This window comes from Melopsittacus undulatus, assembly GCF_012275295.1.
Source record: "Melopsittacus undulatus isolate bMelUnd1 chromosome W unlocalized genomic scaffold, bMelUnd1.mat.Z SUPER_W_unloc_2, whole genome shotgun sequence".
Taxonomy (NCBI): domain Eukaryota; kingdom Metazoa; phylum Chordata; class Aves; order Psittaciformes; family Psittaculidae; genus Melopsittacus; species Melopsittacus undulatus.
Window position 1 is genome coordinate 608006 of NW_022993944.1, and position 18226 is coordinate 626231.

An 18226-nucleotide genomic window follows, 5' to 3' on the forward strand; every position below is an offset into this window, starting at 1 on the left:
GGATTTATTAACTTTTCTGGGACTGAATGGTTATTGGGTATCCAGACAAAAGGCCCAACTAATTCAAACCTGAGTTTCCTACCTCGGATATAAAATAACAGGAGGACAGAGAGAACTTGGAGCTGCTAAAAAAGAAGCTATTTGTCAGACTCCACAACAGTAGACTGCCAAGGAGCTCCAGACATTCCTGGGAATGACTGGATGGTGCAGACTCTGGATGCATGATTATGGTGTTGTGGTAAGATCACCATATGAAGTGTTAGAAGAAAATCCTCCCTCTTTAGAATGGACTGATACAGACCTAATGAGAGCTGCAGCTCTGTGACTTCCAGATGTAACTAAATCCTTTTGCCTATATTCCTATGAAGAACAAGGAATACCTTTGGGAGTCCTTGCTGAGAAACTAGGACTCTATAAGAAGGCAGTGGCATATTTTTCAGAACAGCTGGAAGAAGTGAGCAAAGGATGGCCCAGATGCCTAAGAGCTCTGGCAGCAGTTGCCTTGAATATTGAAGAGGCTCCCAAATTCACCTTGGGACAAAAGATAGCGTCCCATGTGGTATCAGCAGTCCTGGAACAGAAAGGAGCCCATTGGTTATCTCCTTCACATTTTTTAAAATACCAGGCCACCCTTGTGGAACAAGATGATATAGAAATTGTGGTCACTAACATTGTGAATCCAACATCCTTTTGCAGGAATGATTGACAGAACCACTAACACACGATTGCTTGGCCACCATAGAGACTGTATATTTGAGCTGTCCAGACTTGAAAGAAAAACCTCTGTAAGATGCTGATTCTTGGTTTACTGATGGTAGTAGCTTCATGAAAAATGGTGAATGAAAGCAGGATATCCCGATACCATCACTTCACAGGTAACAGAAGCTAAACCTTTACCTGAGAACACCTATGCCCAGAAGGCAGAAATAATAGCATTAACGAGAGACCTGAAATTGGCTAAATATAAAAGGATAAGTATTTGGACTGTTTCTAAATATGCATTTGGTGTGGTACATGCACAGGGTGCTATGTGGAAAGAACAAGGACTTTTGAACACACAAGGGAAACGGATTAAACATGCTACAGAAATTCTACAATTACTGGAAGCTGTTCAGCTGCCTGAGGAAGTAGCTATTATGTACTGTAGAGGGCATCAACAAGGTGACTCTGATCAGGAAACTGGAAATAATTAGGCCAATTTTGAAGCCAAACGAGCAGTTGAACAATCTCAAATCATGTCCTTAATCCCTGACGGCAAACTAACAATTCAGAAATCTAAACCTAGGTATTAAAAAAATAGAAAACTGACTCAAGGTCTAAAAGGACAGGAAAATAAAGAAGGTTGGCTTCAGATACCTGATGGGCAAACTGCAATCCCCTACAACCAACTCTGGAAATTAGTTCAAGAGGAACATAATAAAACCCGATGGGGTAGTAAATCTTTGTATACTTAAAAAAATTGTAGGAAGAAATGTATATACTACAGTTCAATTAGTTATAAAACAGTGACAGCTATTTCTTAAGAATAATCCTAAAACTGAAAATATAAACCAACAGTAGTGACTGCTGGGTGTGTGCACAGTTGCCTAAATCAGGAGAAAGCCTGGATCTCCCATTAACTGGAGTTCCAATTCCTAACACTGTCTCAAGGACAAACTTCTGGGTGAACACTAGCAAAACGTATTCGAGAGAAAGGTTAAAACTTGGAACAGTTAATCCTAATACAGGTAAATAATATTATAACTGTGCACAAAGATGTATTACATCAGGAACCAGGATAGGAGACCATGCTCGTTTAAACACCACAGATATAGGTCACCATTCAAATTCCAATCATCCTAATAATATAGAAGGTATCCTAGTTCAGTGGTGGCCCATTCCTAAACGGAAAGGATGATACTGGTTATAGAATCATAGAATAGTTAGAGTTGGAAAGGACCTTAAGACCATCTAGTTCCAACCCCCCTGCCATGGGCAGGGAAACCTCACACTAAGCCATGCCACCCAAAGCTTCATCCAACCTGGTCTTGAACACTGCCAAGGATGGAGCATTGACAACTGTTTTTGGCAACCCGTTTCCGTGCCTCAGCACCCTATCAGGAAAGAATTTCTTCCTTATATCCAATCTAAACTTCCCCTCTTTAAGTTTTAACCCATTACCCCTTGTCCTATTCACTATAGTCTCTCATCGACCAGCACCCCCAAGTCCTTCTGTGCAGGGCTGCATTGAATCTCTTTTCTGCCCAACCTGTAGCTGTGCTGGGATTGCACAAACCCAGGTGCAGGACCCTGTACTTGGCATGGTTAATCTTCATCAGGTTGGCATCAGCCCACCTCACAAGTGTGTCAAAGTCCCTCTGGATGGCATTCCTTCCTTCCAGCATATCAACTGAACCACACAGCTTGGTGTCATCGGCAAACTTGCTGAGGGTGCACTCAATCCCACTGTCCATGCCACTGACAAAGATGTTGAACAAGACCATTCCCAACACAGATCCCTGAGGAACACAACTCGTTACTGGTCTCCAGCCAGACACTGAGCCATTGACCACAACATTTTGCGTGCGGCCATTCAGCCAGTTCTTTATCCACCAAATGGCCCACCTATCAAATTGATGTCTCTACAATTTAGAGACAAGGATGTCGTGTGGGCCAGTGTCAAACACTTTGCAGAAGTCCAGGTAGATGACATCAACTGCTCCACCCCGTCCTAGAAGGCCACCAAATTGGTCAGGCAGGACTTCCCCTTAGTGAAGCCATGATGGCTGTCACCAAGCACCTTGTTGTTTTTCAGGTGCCCTAGCATGCCTTCCAGGAGAATCTGCTCCCAGATTCTGCCAGGCACAAAGGTGAGATTGACTGGTCCGTAATTCCCGCGGTCATCCATTGTCCCCTTCTTGAAACTGGGGGTTAAATTTCCCTTTTTCCAGTCATGGGGAACTTCACCTGACTGCCATGGTTTTTCAAATATGATGGCCACTGGCTTAGCAACTTCATTCGCCAACTCCTTCAGGACCCTCGGATGGATTTCATCAGGTCCCATGGTCTTGTGTGTGTTCAGTTTTGTAAGATGGTCTCATAGCAGATCGTCTCCTACAGTGGGCCCAAGGTCTTCATACTCCCAGTCCCTCTGCCTGACTTCCAAGATATGGGTGGTGCAAACAGGGCCTTTGCCAGTGAAGTCCGAGGCAAGGAAGTCATTCAGAACCTCAGCCTTCTCCAAATCCAGGGTAGCCAGTTCTCCCGATAGTTTATGAAGAAGCACACATTGTCCCTAGTCTGTTTTTTATTCACTATGCACCAATAGAATCCCTTCCTTTTATCCTTAACATCCGTAGCCAAGTTTACTTCTAACTGGGCCTTAGCTTTTCTAACCTGGTCCCTGTCTTCCCGGACAACAGCTCTGTATTCTTCCCAGGCTGCCTGTCCTTACTTCCACCTTTTATAAGCCTCTTTTTTCCTGTGAATTTTTCTCAGCAGCTCCTTATCCATCCAAGGGAATCACAGAATCAAAGAATCCCAAGGGTTGGAAGGGCCCTCAAAAGACCATCTAGTCCAACCCCCTGCAAGAGCAGGGTAACCTAGAGTACATCACACAGGAACTTGTCCAGGCAGGCCTTGAATATCTCCAACGTAGGAGACTCCACAACCTCCCTGGGCAACCTGTTCCAGTGCTCTGTCACTCTTACAGTAAAGAAGTTCTTCCTGATGTTAACGTGGAACCTCCTATGCTCCACTTTACACCCATTGCCCCTTGTCCTACCACTGGATATCACTGAAAAACGCCTAGCTCCATCATCCTGACACCCACCCTTTACATATTTGTAAACACTGATGAATGAGGTCACCCCTCAGTCTCCTCCAAGCTAAAGAGACCCAGCTCCCTCAGCCTCTCCTCATAAGGGAGGTGTTCCTCTCCTTTAATCATCTCTGTGCCTCTGTGCTGGACTCTTTCAAGCAATTCCCTGTCCTTCTTGAACTGGGGGGCCCAGAACTGGACGCAATACTCCAGATGCAGCCTCACCAAGGCAGAGTAGAGGGGGAGGAGAACCTCTCTTGACCTACTAACCACACCCTTTCTAATGCACCCTAGGATGCCATTTGCCTTCTTGGCCACAAGGGCACATTGCTGGCTCATGGTCATCCTCCTATCCACCCAGGTCCCTTTCCCCTTCACTACTTTCCAGCAGGTCAACCCCCAACCTGTACTGGTACATGGGGTTGTTCTTCCCCAGATGCAAGACTCTACACTTGCTCTTGTTGAATTTAATCAAGTTTCTCCCCGCCCAACTCTCCAGCCTGTCCAGGTCTCGCTGAATGGCAACACAGCCTTCTGGTGTGTCAGCCACTCCTCCCAATTTAGTGTCATCAGTGAACATGCTGAGGGTACACTCAGTTCCCTCATCCAGGTCGTTGATGAAAATATTAAACAGCACTGGTCCCAGCACCGACCCCTGAGGGACTCCACTAGTCACAGACCTCCAGCTAGATTCTGCCCCATTGACCACAACTCTCTGCTTTCTTCCTTTCAATCAGTTCTTGATTGACCTCACTACCTCATCATCAAGCTCACACTTCCTTAGCTTACCTATGAGAATGCTGTGGGAGACAGTATCAAATGCCTTACTGAAATCAAGAAAACCCACATCTACCGCTCTACCATCATCCCTCCACCTAGTCACTTCATCATAGAAGGCTATAAGGTTGGTCAAATGTGACTTCCCCCTCATAAAACCATGTTGGCTGTTCTTAATAACCCCCTCATCCTTGATATGCCTAGAGATGGAGTCAAGAATAAGTTGTTCCATCACCTTTCCAGGGATGGAGGTAAGGCTGACCGGTCTATAATTACCCAGGTCCTCCTTCTTGCCCTTCTTATAGACTGGCATGACATTTGCCATCTTCCAATCCTCAGGCACCTCTACCGTTTCCCACGATTTACCAAAGATGATGGAGAGTGGCCTAGCAATGACCTCCGTCAGCTCCCTCAGCACCCGTGGGTGCATTCCATCCAAACCCATCTATTTATAGATGTCCAGATTGCATAGCTGATCCCTAACCCAATCCTCATCTACCAAAGCAAACTCCTCCTTGTCCTGAGTCCTGGGGCTACAGGAATCTGGGGCCCCAGGGGAGAGTCTGCAGGAGTAAAGACAGAGGCAAAGAAGGCATTCAGAACCTCTGCCTTCTTTGTATCCTCTGTCTCCAGGGCACCCACCTCGTTCAGCAGTGGGCCTATATTGCCTGTTGTGTTAGTTTTATCCCCTATGTATTTGAAGAAGCCCTTTCTATTGTCCTTAACCCAACTAGCAAGATTAAGTTCCAAGGAGGCCTTAGCTGTCCTAATTGCCTCCCTACATCCTCTAACAACTGTCCTATATTCCTCCCAAGTGGCCAGCCCCTCTTTCCATAATCCATAGATTCTCCTTTTCCACTTGAGTTTGCCCAGCAGCTCCTTGTTTAACCACAGTGGTCTCCTAGATCCCTTACTTGATTTCCTACTCATTGGGATGCTCTGATCCTCAGCTTGGAAGAAGTGGTTCTTGAATGCTGACCAACTGTCATGAGCCCCTTTACCACCTAGTACCCTTTCCCATGAGACTTCCCTTAGCAGTTGATTGAAGAGGCCCAAGTTGGCCCATTGGAAATCCAGAACTGTGGCCTTGCTAGTTATTCTATTCCTCCCACACAGGATCCTAAACTCCACCATCTCATGGTCACTGCAGCCAAGACTGCCATTGACCATCATCACTTCAACAAAACCCTCCTTGTTGGTGAGTACTAAATCTATAAGCTCTCCTCTCCTAGTTGGTTTATCCACCATTTGCATTAAGAATTTATCATCAATGCACTGGAGGAACCTCCTAGACTGTGAATGATCGATTGTGTGAATCTTCCAGCAAGTATCAGGGTAGTTAAAATCCCCCATGAGGACTAAGGCATGTAGTCATGAGGCTGTTTCCTGTTGCCTGTAGAAAGCCTCATCAACTCCTTCGTCCTGATCAGGAGGTCTATAATAGACTCCCACAACTGTATCACGCGTACCAGTCTGTCCCTTAATTCGTACCCACAGACATTCCACTTTCTCCTCATCTGCCCCTGGACAGAACTCAATACATTCTAGTCGCTCTCTCACATAAAGAGCAACTCCACCACCTCGCTTTGCTGACCTATCTTTCCTAAAAAAAACGTAGCCATCCATGACCACATTCCAGTCATGTGAGCTGTCCCACCATGTCTCTGTAATTGCCACTAGGTCATAACCTTTAGAATGCACACAGACTTCCTCCTCCTCCTGCTTATTCCCCATGCTGTGTGCATTGGTGTACAGGCATTTCAGGGAGCGAGCAGAGCATGCTGATGGCATCCTTGGGAGGTAGGAGGCCTTCTGGTCTTCCTTAATACTAGAACAATGCCGCACTAGTTCTGGTATGACCCCCTCGCACTTTGAATCTAACCTAAAGCTCTGTGAGTTAGCTCTGCTAACTCTTGTCCTAGTACCCTTTTTCACCTGCGGGACAGGGTCTAAACTATCCTTTCCCACAAATGAAACAATAGATTGATAGTCCACCCTAGTCTGCCATCCTTCAAGCCCTAGCATGTTTCTCTTGGGCTTGTCCCTAACAGGCTCAGTTAAATCCCCTCCTCCCTTCATATCTAGTTTAAAGCCCTGTCAATAAGCCCTGCTAACCCCTGCCCCAAAAACCTTTCCCCCCTCTGGGACTGCTGTATCCCACCTGCTACCAGCAAAACAGATGTCTCATACAGCAGCCCATGATTGAAAAACCCAAAAGCCTGCCTATGGCACCAGTCACGTAGCCATACATTAATCTGCAGACTCTTCCTATTTATCTCTTCACCCTTGCTTGTAACAGGTACAGAGGCAAACACCACTTGCGCTCCAGACCCTTTAACCAGCCGTCCCAGGGCCCTGAAGTCTCTCTTCATTGCCCTTGCCCTCCTTGTAATAATTTCATCACTGCCAACCTGAAAAACCAGCAGCGGATAGTAGGCAGAGGGCTGCACCAGATCAGAGAGTTTCTTTTTAACATCTCTAATCCGAGCCCCAGGTAGGAAACAGACTTCCCTGTGGGATGGATCCGGTCGACAAATGGGCCCTTCTGTTCCTCTCAGAAGGGAGTCACCCACCACAATTACTCTTCTTTTCTTGTTGGTTGGGGAAGTTCTAAGGCATGGGGGTGAGTGACAAGCCCTAGGTGACTCCGTAGATAGATGTACCTCTCCATCTCCATTTACCTGGCTCTGTAGTACCAAGACCTCAAACCTGTTATTCAAGGGCAACTGGGAGGGAGGAAGGGATTGCTAGGGTTTTCGCTTACCTCTCCGAGGAGGGACCTCCCTCCATCCATCCTTGTCCCTTAAGTTCTCTCCTTTTGTCTGATGGTAGGAGGGAAGGGGATCCGTCACTTGTTCAACCACTTCCCTCTGCCCCTGCCTTAGGGTGTGGCTCCACCAATCTATTTCACTTTCGCATTCCCTGATGGCTCTCAACCTTTCTACCTCCTCCCTCAGTTCAACCATCTGTCTGAGCAGATCATTTATTTGCTCACAGCGAACACAAGCAGTGTCACTGGCTCCCTCCAATACAAGTGCCAGGCTCAGGCATTTGCTGCAGCCAGAGACCTGCACGGCCACATGTCTGCAGGAATGCTCAGTCTGGATACCCACATTATTCCTCACTACAGCTTTTGATCGTGTTGTGACCATGATCTATCTGGTCGATCAATCCATCTACATCTCAACACACAAGCAAGCACTCCTTCCCCTCCTGAGCTCCAAGCAAGTCCTGTTGATAAGGCGGTTATCCCGCTTGCCAGCCCGCTTGCCTGCCCGTGCGAACTGCCTCGACCCGCTCTGGTCGCCACGCTCCTGGTCACCACGCTCCATGGGTAGGTTTTTAATCACTCACAGCTGGTGCCACTCCTCCTAGCTCGGCCCCCCAGTGAGTCAGCCCCTCGTGTAGGCTGAGCAGCTGGCTCCTGGGCAAGTCCTGTTGAGGACTTGGGGCTCCCTCCTCAGTGGCTCTTCTTGCTCTGTGGTGAAGCTCCTGGACGCTGATCACTCCCCGCTCCACTCTGGTGTTGCAGGCGTCTTCTCTCCAGCTACTTACCTCAGCAAATGATCTCCTGGTCCTTCTGCTGCACTTCCTTCTAGTCGGGATGCGACACTCCTGAGCTTGTAGCAGGTGATCCCTGAATATCAACCAACAGTCTTGGGCCCCCCTGCCCCCTAGGGCTTTACCCCATGAAACCTTACTAAGCTGGTTCCTGAAGAGGCCAAAGTCTGCTCTCTTGAAGTCCAGGGCAGTGAGCTTGCTGCACGCTCTTCTCACTGTCCTGAGGATCGCGAATTTGACCATCTCATGATCACTGCATGCAAGGCTGCCCTGGAGAGTCACATTTCCAACGAGCCCTTCCCTGTTGGTGAGCCCGTGGTCAAGCACGGCACCTCTCCTCGTCAGCTCCTCTATTACTTGCAGAAGGAAGTTTTCTTCCACACAATCGAGGAACCTCCTGGACTGCTTGTGCTGGGCCGTACCGTCGCTCCAACAGATGTCAGGGTGGTTGAAGTCCCCCATGAGAACAAGGGCATGTGAGCATGAGTCCTTTCCTATCTGTCTGCAGAGTGCTTCATCCACAGGTTCCTTTTGATCAGGCGGTCTGTAACAAATCCCCACAGTAATGTCTCCCACAGCTGTTCTCCCTTTAACCCTAACCCACAAACTCTGTTGACTGATCACCTGTCCTCAAACAGATTTCCATATTCTCCAGCCTATCCCTAACATAAATAGCAACTCCCCCTCCCCATCTGCCAGGCCTGTCGTTTCTAAAGGGCCTGTAACCTTCCATTCCAACATGTGGAGAAAATGCTTATAAGACTACCCCCCAACTGAAAGGGGACATGCACCTTAGGTGCTATAATACCCAATTTTACTATTATCGACAGGTATCCTTCCAGGACCCGGATTCCATGTTTTGCTAAACGGAATAAGTGAGGGTTTAACCCTATTACTGAACGGCACACTGCATTTCATAGTTTTGTGAGAGGGCTAATTCCATCTTTGGGAGTAAGTGAATTAGGGAAGACAACTGTAAATATCTCAGCAACCATAGAGGAAATGGAAAGTAAAAACATTGACATAATCCAGACAGAACAACAAAAGATAACCAGCCTATTTAAGGTGGTATTACAAAACTGAATGGCTCTACACATGTTCTTGGCATCAGAAGGAGGAGTTTTTTCCATAATCAATGAAAGTTGTTGTTCCTATATAGACCAAAGTGGCAGAATTGAAACAGATCTGGAGGAAATTTGGAAACAAATGAAGATATTTCATGAGATGGCCATGGATGACACCTCCTGGGGTTTTGAAGAAATATGGCAAAAGTTAACTTCATGGTTACCTAATGTCTCCTGGTTGAGGCAACTGTTTGCAGGAATATTGATGTTAATTGTTTTCATATTGATTACTTATGGTATGAAACAATGTTCCCTCTGGTGCTGTAAATTATCTCTGATAAATTATGAAGATTGGAAAAGGAATGAAATTAAGCATCAAGTAGAAACGGGAAATTATTTCAAAAGGACTTCTTATGGTAATGGTAATATATAAAATGCTGCAAAAGTATTTGCAAAAGGACAGAAAAAGGGGGGATTTGAGACAAGGGGGGGCACACAATTACAAACTGGAATATATAAACCTTTAGAATTAGTTTTAAGTAACGTTAAGTTCAATGGCTTTGTAACAGTAGCAATGGAAAATTACTGAGCTGCATGGTACATAGAAAAAAAAATAGAGTACAGCTAGAGAACATACTGAGAATTCTTGTACAAAATAGATCGTTATAGTTGACATAGTTTTAAGAAAAACAGTCTAGAACAGGATGCAAGGATAAGGAGTATCTGGGAATGGCAGGTGTCCAGGATGGGCTACAGTTAAACTAACTGATAAGTAGGACAGGAGGATTATTATGTTTGTGGTGCTAACAAACTAATTAAACTGGTACAAGCATCTACTGCGTGTGCTTCAAAGGCTGCCAGAAGTGATGAAGATTGTTGGAAGAAGTAAATGACCCTCAGAGACCACCACCACATTTTTGTACGCATGCAGGGAACTTTCTGGAAAATAATGTAATCCATACATAGCCTCATGAATATGTATGCCCAGGGACTATATAAAAACTGCTTGTGTAGCAATAGGGGGACACACGTTAGGAGGAGCTATCCCCCTTGTCTCCCAGCGCCGCAATAAAGAATACCTGCTTGTCAGCTTGAAAACTTTGTTGGCGAGTTTGTTCCTGGAGTTTTCTCTGAATCAGTGAGAACAGGCAATGAACTCACTGCTGTCCTGTTGGCTGCTATATAACACTGTATGTGATCACTACTATGGTTGTTATATGCTGCATCAACAGCATTATAGTAGAATTACCCAGTCTAAAGAATTAATTTTGGTGATAGAACCAGAGAAGTGCAGCAGTTATATAATCAGAACCGGTTTCAACATGCAACAACCCAACACCATACACCATCTTTCCTTCCCGGAGAAACTGTTTTAACAGATGGAGCCCAAACTCATGGGCTGAATAATGTCAATAGAATTTTATAGGGATGGTCCATAGATTAAGGGAATGATATCTGCATTTATTTATCTCAAAATACAGGAAAGGTGATGGTATATTGGCAAGTGTGGGATTTGGCATGATACAAATGATGTGGAATAAGAGGTGGATACTCCCCCGGTTTCAGCTGGAACAGTTATTCTTATTCCTAGTAGCTGGTTCAGTATTGTGTTTATTATGAGAATAAGATTGATAGAACAATAGAATAGGAAAGGACCTTAAGATCATCAAGTTCAAAGTTCTGGGGGTGCACAACAAGTTGGGAGGGGACACAGCTGGGACAGCTGACCCCAACTGACTCAAGGGATATTCCAGACCATATGACAGCATGCTCCATAAATGAACTGGGGAGATAGCCGGCCAGGGGCTGCTGTTCAGTAACTGTCTAGGCATCAGTCAGCAAGTGGTGAGCAGTTATATTGTAAATCACTTGTTTTGTATATTCCATTTTTTTTTAATCATTACTTTCTTCCTTTTCTTTCCTACTGAACTGTCTTTATTTCAGCCCATGAGTTTGAGTCTTCTGACTTTCTCCCCAAACCCCCTGGCAGGGAGGGGCACGATGAGCAGCTCTGTGGTACTAAATTGCCATCTGGGGTTAAACCACAACAATGGCATAAAGCACATGAACAATTAAGGTATGATAGCATACTCATTAACAAGTAAGGATTAAATACTTAAGGTATTCCCCCAAGGCCTTAAAGATTATCAGATTTTATACAAACACCATACAAAAACATTTGGATATACTCCAGCCTTCAGATATGAAAACATACTTTCTTCCTTCTCCTCCCTCTTCCTTTCCTCCTGAAGTAAACTGGCAGCACAAAAAAAACCAGCAGTTCTAAATATAAAAGTTCTTACTGATGCTTTGAATGTTATAGGGCCACATGTAAGTAAAATCTAATTCAAAGTGAAAAAAGCAAGCATTCAAAAACTCAGAGGCGAAGCACTAGAAGGCAGAAAAAGCACTGGTAGCAGAACAATAAGGAAAACAACAAAACCCTCACAAATCAAAAATCTTAAGTGCAAATAAATATAAAGACAACAGAAGATGTGCCAAAAGAGTTCTTGAAATAGAATCATAGAATCACAGAATAGTTATGGTTGGAAAGGACCTTAAGATCATCTAGTTCCAATCCCCTGCCATGGGCAGGAACACCTCACACTAAACCATACCACCCAAGGCTTCATCCAACCTGGTCTTGAACACTGCCAGGGATGGAGCATTCACTACCTCCCTGGGAAACCCATTCCAGTAACTCACCACCCTAACAGTAAAGTATTTCTTCCTTAGATCTAATCTAAACCTCTGCTGCTTAAGTTTCAACCCGTTACCCCTTGTCCTATCACTACAGTCCCTAATGAATAGTCCCTCACCAGCATCCCTGTAGGCCCCCTTCAGATACTGGAAGGCTGCTCTGAGGTGACATGGACAGTGGGATTGAGTGCACCCTCAGCAAGTTTGCTGATGACACCAAGCTGTGTGGTTCGGCTGATACGCTGGAGGGAAGGAATGCCATCCAGAGGGACCACGACACGCTTGTGAAGTGGGCTGATGCCAACCTCATGAAGTTTAACCATGCCAAGTGCAAGGTCCTACACCTGGGTCAGAGCAATCCCAGGCACAGCTACAGGTTGGGCAAAAACACAGCCTTCTCTTCTCTAGGCTGAACAGCCCCAACTTTCTCAGCCTGTCTTCATACAGGAGGTGCTCCAGTCCCCTGATCATCCTTGTGGCCCACCTCTGGACATGTTCTAACAGTTCCATGTCCTTTTTATGTTGAGAATAGCAGAACTGCACACGATACTCCAAGTGAGGTTGCACAAGAGCAGAGTAGAGGGGGCAGGATCACCTCCTTCGACCTGCAGGTCACACTTCTTTTGATGCAGGCCAGAATACGGTTGGCTTTCTGGGCTGTAAGCACACACTACTGGCAAAGACCTCAGAAATCAGTAGCTGTAGTATACTGGAAAGAAAATCTTTCACACACCCCGATTGTTACTAAGGAACTGCCTGAAAACAACTGGAAGAAGCTACATGGTATGCCATAAACAGTTGGCACTAATGACCAAAAAAATAAGCCAATGGTAATTACAATTAAGACTTCAGAATGAAGATTCTGACAGAATCTTTGGACAACTCTAGTGAAGAATGGTGTTGATTGAAGAATAGGGTGGATTGAAGAATGGGGTTGATTGAAGAATAGGGTTGTAAATAAGTAACCTCAAGAATGTTAGGCTTTGTTAGCAACTATAGAGAAAAGGAAATTACTAAGATAAGCTTTGCCAGAACCACCTGGTGGTTACTGATATGACAAGGACGCTAAAACAAAGTGATGAATTAATAACCACCAGGGGTCCCAAAGCCCACTACCACATTTTAGTGTGCATTCAGGAGGCATTCTCTAAAAGTGTGATGTAATATACGTAATCTAATATGTATGTTTAAGGACAATATAATCACAGCCTGGTTGATGCTTGGATGAGACACACTAGGAGGAGCAATCCCCCATGTCTCCCAGCGCCACAATAAAGAATACCTGCTTGTCAACTTAAACTTTACTTATGAGTTCCTGGAGATTTTTCCAAATCACTAGTATGTGATCTTCAAAATATTTAATAGGTTGATTACTAGGGAGATCACAATCACAAATGGTTTTAGCAGCACATTTTATAATGTGTTATAGTCATGATTCATCACCATGAAATGCAGTTATTGCACAATTTGAATATAGTCTGTGGGAATTCTTAAAGAGCCAAGGCCACGTAGTGAGCGATCCTGATACCCTGAGCCTTGTTACTCTAAAGTAAGAAGATTCTTGGCAGGCATAAGCAAGGTCAGTTGTCTTGTTAGGCCTCTGTAATTTTCCACTGAAAACATGCAGAGAATAATCTCTGCCAAGGTTGTAGTTTCCCCCTGTATTTTTACAGTAAGGTATTTAATTGCAATTATAACAAGTTATAAACATTAGCTCTGTAAACGGTAGTAACCTCTAGACTAACCAATTAGAGCTCAGTATCCAAGGCTGTTACATAAGGGTGTAAGGGTATAAGAAGAGCACTGAATCTAATAAAGTTTGGCAATCGCTTGATCACATTGATCGTCTCTGCGTTGTCCGTGACTCCTGCGTCGACAATAGTCTGATAGCAGTACAATGCTCCCACACTTCTGAGATTTCATAGGACATTTAGAATACAATCTCTTCCAAGGCTGAAACTATAAGCACCAACATATTATCAGATATTTTTCCACAAAGACTCCCAAGAGGATAAATAAAATTCTGCATAACTACAGATACTATTCTATGATTCTATACCAACCAACCAGGAAACTGGGTATAGAAATCAGCTTCCTATTTCTTTCTAGCTAAATAAAATAAATTTGAGGGAAAAAAAACCCAAACAACAAAAAAAAAAACCCCAACAAAAATAAAACACCCACACCAAAAAAAACCCAGCCAGTATCTCAAGAACTTACCTTCAGACTTCAACTTCGTAAGAACAAAAATCAGATAGTTGTTGAAATCTGGATACCGATTGAGTTGTTCTAGTTTCTGAAAAGAGAAACTGCTAAGGAAGTTTGAATCTTCACACACAACACTTATAGCTTTCTGAATACTATGATTATTATGTGAGTTGTACTACTGCATAATTTCAAACAGCTGCGACTACAAGTTCACAACACAGAGAGAGTATGAACAATCTGAAAGCAGTTTCTGTAATTTTCATACTAAAGTAGCAGCTTTTACTTACGTTGAAATCTGGAAAAAAAAAATCATCCAGGGCCAGACACAGAATTTAATAGATCCTTAAAAATATTTCTAAGGGGGGAAAAAAAAACCCCAAACAAAACCAAACAAGCAAAAAAAAAAAACACCACAAAACAACCCTACAAAGCAAAACCACAAAAAAAAAAACTAAGCAAAACCAAAACAAAAATAAACCACACCCCCACCACCTTCCTCTGTGGTTTTAGATCTCAATGTTTATACTTGGAAGCCAGCAAAGCCCAAGGAATCCAGAGAGACACAATCCCATAATACATTTTTTTCCTCCATAACAAAAGCATTTCAGCATTAAAATACAACAGCTACGATTTTGATAAGCTACTCACTTTAATATTGTCACTTTAATATGTCCCTGCCCATGGCAGAGAGGTTGCAACTAGATGATCTTAAGGTCCCTTCCAACCCTATTCTATGATTAGTCATATACTTTTTTTATGATACTAACTAGCCATAGCCTGAGCTTTCAACAGTAATAACCTGTTTAATTGTAAATGCCCAGATATTTGTACCAAGTTCGTCATGCTTGTCCATGGTCTCTTAAAACAAAGAAACAAACAAAACAACAAAAAAAACCAAACAAAAAAAATAAACCAATCAAGAAACACAAAAAAATTTATTATAATAATATATAATATATATTAATATATAATAATATAATATATATATTATAAGACTATTAAAGAATATTATTATAAGAATGCTTAGCCACTTCTGTATACTATTTCTGAAAGGAAGCAAAAGCATCTTAAGAATCTAAAACATAGCTGCAAGAACAAGATGAAAACTACCTTCACTTTTCAGATAAAAATTCTTACAAAGTTTCACCACATCTGTTAAGAAAGTAGAAGTCAAGTAAATTTGGATTCAAGCTAAACTTCTAACATTACATCTTTACATATATTTATATGTATATAAAAGGATATCCTTTCAGGACTTCTAGATATCTTAAAACACTTGCATAGTTAACTCTGGGAGTAGGAGACAGTAGATGGGAAATGCTTCTCAATCTCAGTTCCTTAAAACCTTGCTATTTCATCACTTCTACTATCAAGAGACTTGGGGGTGGTGGGGTGCAACACGACACCCAAACAACAAACCAGCAACTCACAACACTAACATAAAATGCACCGCAAAGCTGCACAAGAAACCACATAAGGTAGATTTCCCCCTTCTCATGAAATGTAAGGAGTATAACAGTATTTCAAGCTCAAGACTCCAGGCAAGCCGAAACATACTCACAACGTAGCAAAATACTATGTCAGAGCCAGCAGGCCAACGAGAGCACGCAGGCAGCGGCTCCACCAGGGGCGCTCCTCTCACTAACTATGGCTTTCGCCTTGAATACCAGAGCAAGATTTTAGGAAGCCCCTACTCAAGCCCTGCTTTGCCGTAGGTGCCCCGCGCCGCTCCGCCAACTCAGCCCAGCAGGCAGCACGCCCCTCCTCTCCCCCGCTCCAGCCCCCTCGGTGGGATCCGCCGCGGCTGAAAGCTAGGCACTGACAGGAGCCCAACGTGAAGTAACCTGAGAAAGTAGCAGATACTGAAAAACTGCCACGCCATAGCTTTAAAAACAAAACTAAGTAACCCGGAACTTGGCTCTGGATTCATAAAAGGTGCCCGGGCTCCCGACGGGGGAAGGCAACCCCGCAGCCCACACCTCGGCAGTTCAAAGGCCGCGCTACGGCCACCCGCTCCGGCGGAGACTCAGCCCACAGCACTAGCTGTAGCCGCTCACTGGGCAGGCTCGGCTGCCGCCGCCTTGCAGCAGCCTGTGGCTGCTCTGCCCCCACCCCCGGCGCCCCTGGCCTCCCTAGTACCCGCCCGGACCACCACAGCTCCTCTCTGCCTACTCGCTTCGTCCGCCCCACCCTCCCGTGCAGTGTAGGCCTCAACCAAGGATACTTGTTGCACGGCTCTCTGCGTGGTGGTGTCCGGGGACTGGGACTCCTTAAGCAGCTGCAGGATTTGCTTAAGCCCCTGTTCGTCAGGCTTCCACTCATACTCCATCTTGCTTGCTGAAAAACGTAGCCGCGGTTAGGGGCGCAGCAGGCCCTGTGGGAGTGGAAGGAGGAAGCAAGTAAGTTAGCTAGCTCGCATTTAACTAGCTGCTCGGTGCCCGGCCCACTCTCACACACCCCGCCGACTCCGAGCCCGACCCTACAGACAACACTAACCTGCTCCTGCCGTCGCAGGCCGTACGCAAACACCAAACACACTAAGTCACGGCGAATTTGCAATCTGGCTCTAAGAGCCGCCTCGCATCCTCCTGGGTCCTAGCGCCAGGCATGTCCCCGCCCGCCCAAGCCTCCTCGGATCTGCCGGCATAGCCGTCAGCCTTTCTCCAGTGCGTCCCACATCATCAGGAGCCTGGGGGCAACAAAACAAGAGCCGTTCCACAGCCCCTCCCCACCACCCGAAATAAAAAAGTAAGCTCCAGCAGCCCTGACAGGCAAGGGATGAAGCAGAGTTCCAGTCTGGCCTCCTTGGGACAGCTGCGGCTTTGCATCCGCAGCGCCTGGCAGCAAGTTCCGCCCACGGAGTAGAAGCGGGGATGTGAATGCAGACCCGGGAGTTAGGAGCGTGTACCTACTCTGCTGTCTGCTTTATTTTTATGTGAGTTGGCTTAATGCTGCGTAGATTTTATAAGTTCTCAATTTCACCTGTAAAGAGGTAATAGGAGCAACTACACAATAAGGGGGAAAGAAAATTAAAACTACTTTGAATATCTATTGTATATTAACCTGAGCCTCAAAATATATCAGAGGAAATCTCAGGTCAAAATTAGCAATTTTTGTGTATATAGAATAGAATACTTCAGTTGGAAGGGATCTACAACGATTTTAGGAAAAATTTCTTCCCCAAAAGGTTTGTCAAGCACTGGAACAGGCTGCCCAGGGAAGTGATGGAGTCACCGTCCCTGGAGGTGTTTAAAAGACGTGTAGATGTGGCACTTAGGGACATGGTTTAATGGTGGACTTGGCAGTGGTTAACACTTGAGACTTGATGATCTTAAGGATCTTTTCCTAAATGATTCTATGATCATCTAGTCCAACTGCCTGGCCACTTCAGGGCTGACCAAAAGTTAAAGCATCTTATTAAGACCATTGTCCAAATGCCTCTTAAATACTGACAGGCTTGAGGCATCAACCATATCTCTAGGAAGCCTGTTCCAGTGTTTGACCACCCTCTTGGTAAAGAAATGCTTCCTAATGTCAAGTCTGAAACTCCCCTGACACAGCTTTGAGCCATTTCCATGTGTCCTATCACTGGATCCCAGGGAGAAGAGATCAGCACCTCCCTCTCCAAGTCCTCTCCTCAGGAATCTGTAGAGAGCAATGAGATCATCCCTCATCCTCCTTGACTGCAAATGAGACAAACCCAGAGTCCTCAGTCACTTTTCATGGGACATGCCTTTCAGCCCCTACACCAGTTTTGTTGCCCTCCTCTGGATGGATTCTAGTCCCTTAACATTCTTCTTAAACCATGTGGCCCAGCACTAAACATAGTACTCAAGGTGAGACTGCACCAACACTGAATACAGCAGGATCATCACCTCTTTTGACTGGCTGGTTGTACCGTGATGCATCCCAGGATTCAGTTTGCCCTCTTGGATGCCAGAGCACACTGCTGACTCCTATTGAGGCTGCTGTTAACCAGCACCCTGCAGGGCTGCTCTCCAGACAGTCCTCTCCCAATTTATACTTGTGCCCAGTGTTACTCCATCCCAGGTGCAGAATCTGGCATTTGTTCTTGTTAAATTACACCCCATGAATGATTACACAATGCTTTTATATA

General features: G+C 45.0%; 1 protein-coding gene across 2 annotated transcripts in view; it reads right to left on the reverse strand.

Moving 5' to 3' along the window:
* Positions 1-16832, reverse strand: part of LOC117438217 (transportin-1-like) — a 104517-nt gene extending 87685 nt beyond the window's left edge. For both annotated transcript variants that reach the window (XM_034073704.1, XM_034073705.1), the window contains exons 1-3: positions 16606-16832; positions 16334-16483; positions 14122-14197 (exon numbers count right to left, since the gene is read on the reverse strand). In XM_034073704.1, coding sequence (XP_033929595.1) covers positions 14122-14197; positions 16334-16438 — 181 coding nt within the window. In that variant the 5' untranslated portion in view covers positions 16439-16483; positions 16606-16832. The remainder of the gene's footprint in view (positions 1-14121; positions 14198-16333; positions 16484-16605) is intronic.
* Between the last annotated feature and the right edge of the window lie 1394 nt (positions 16833-18226).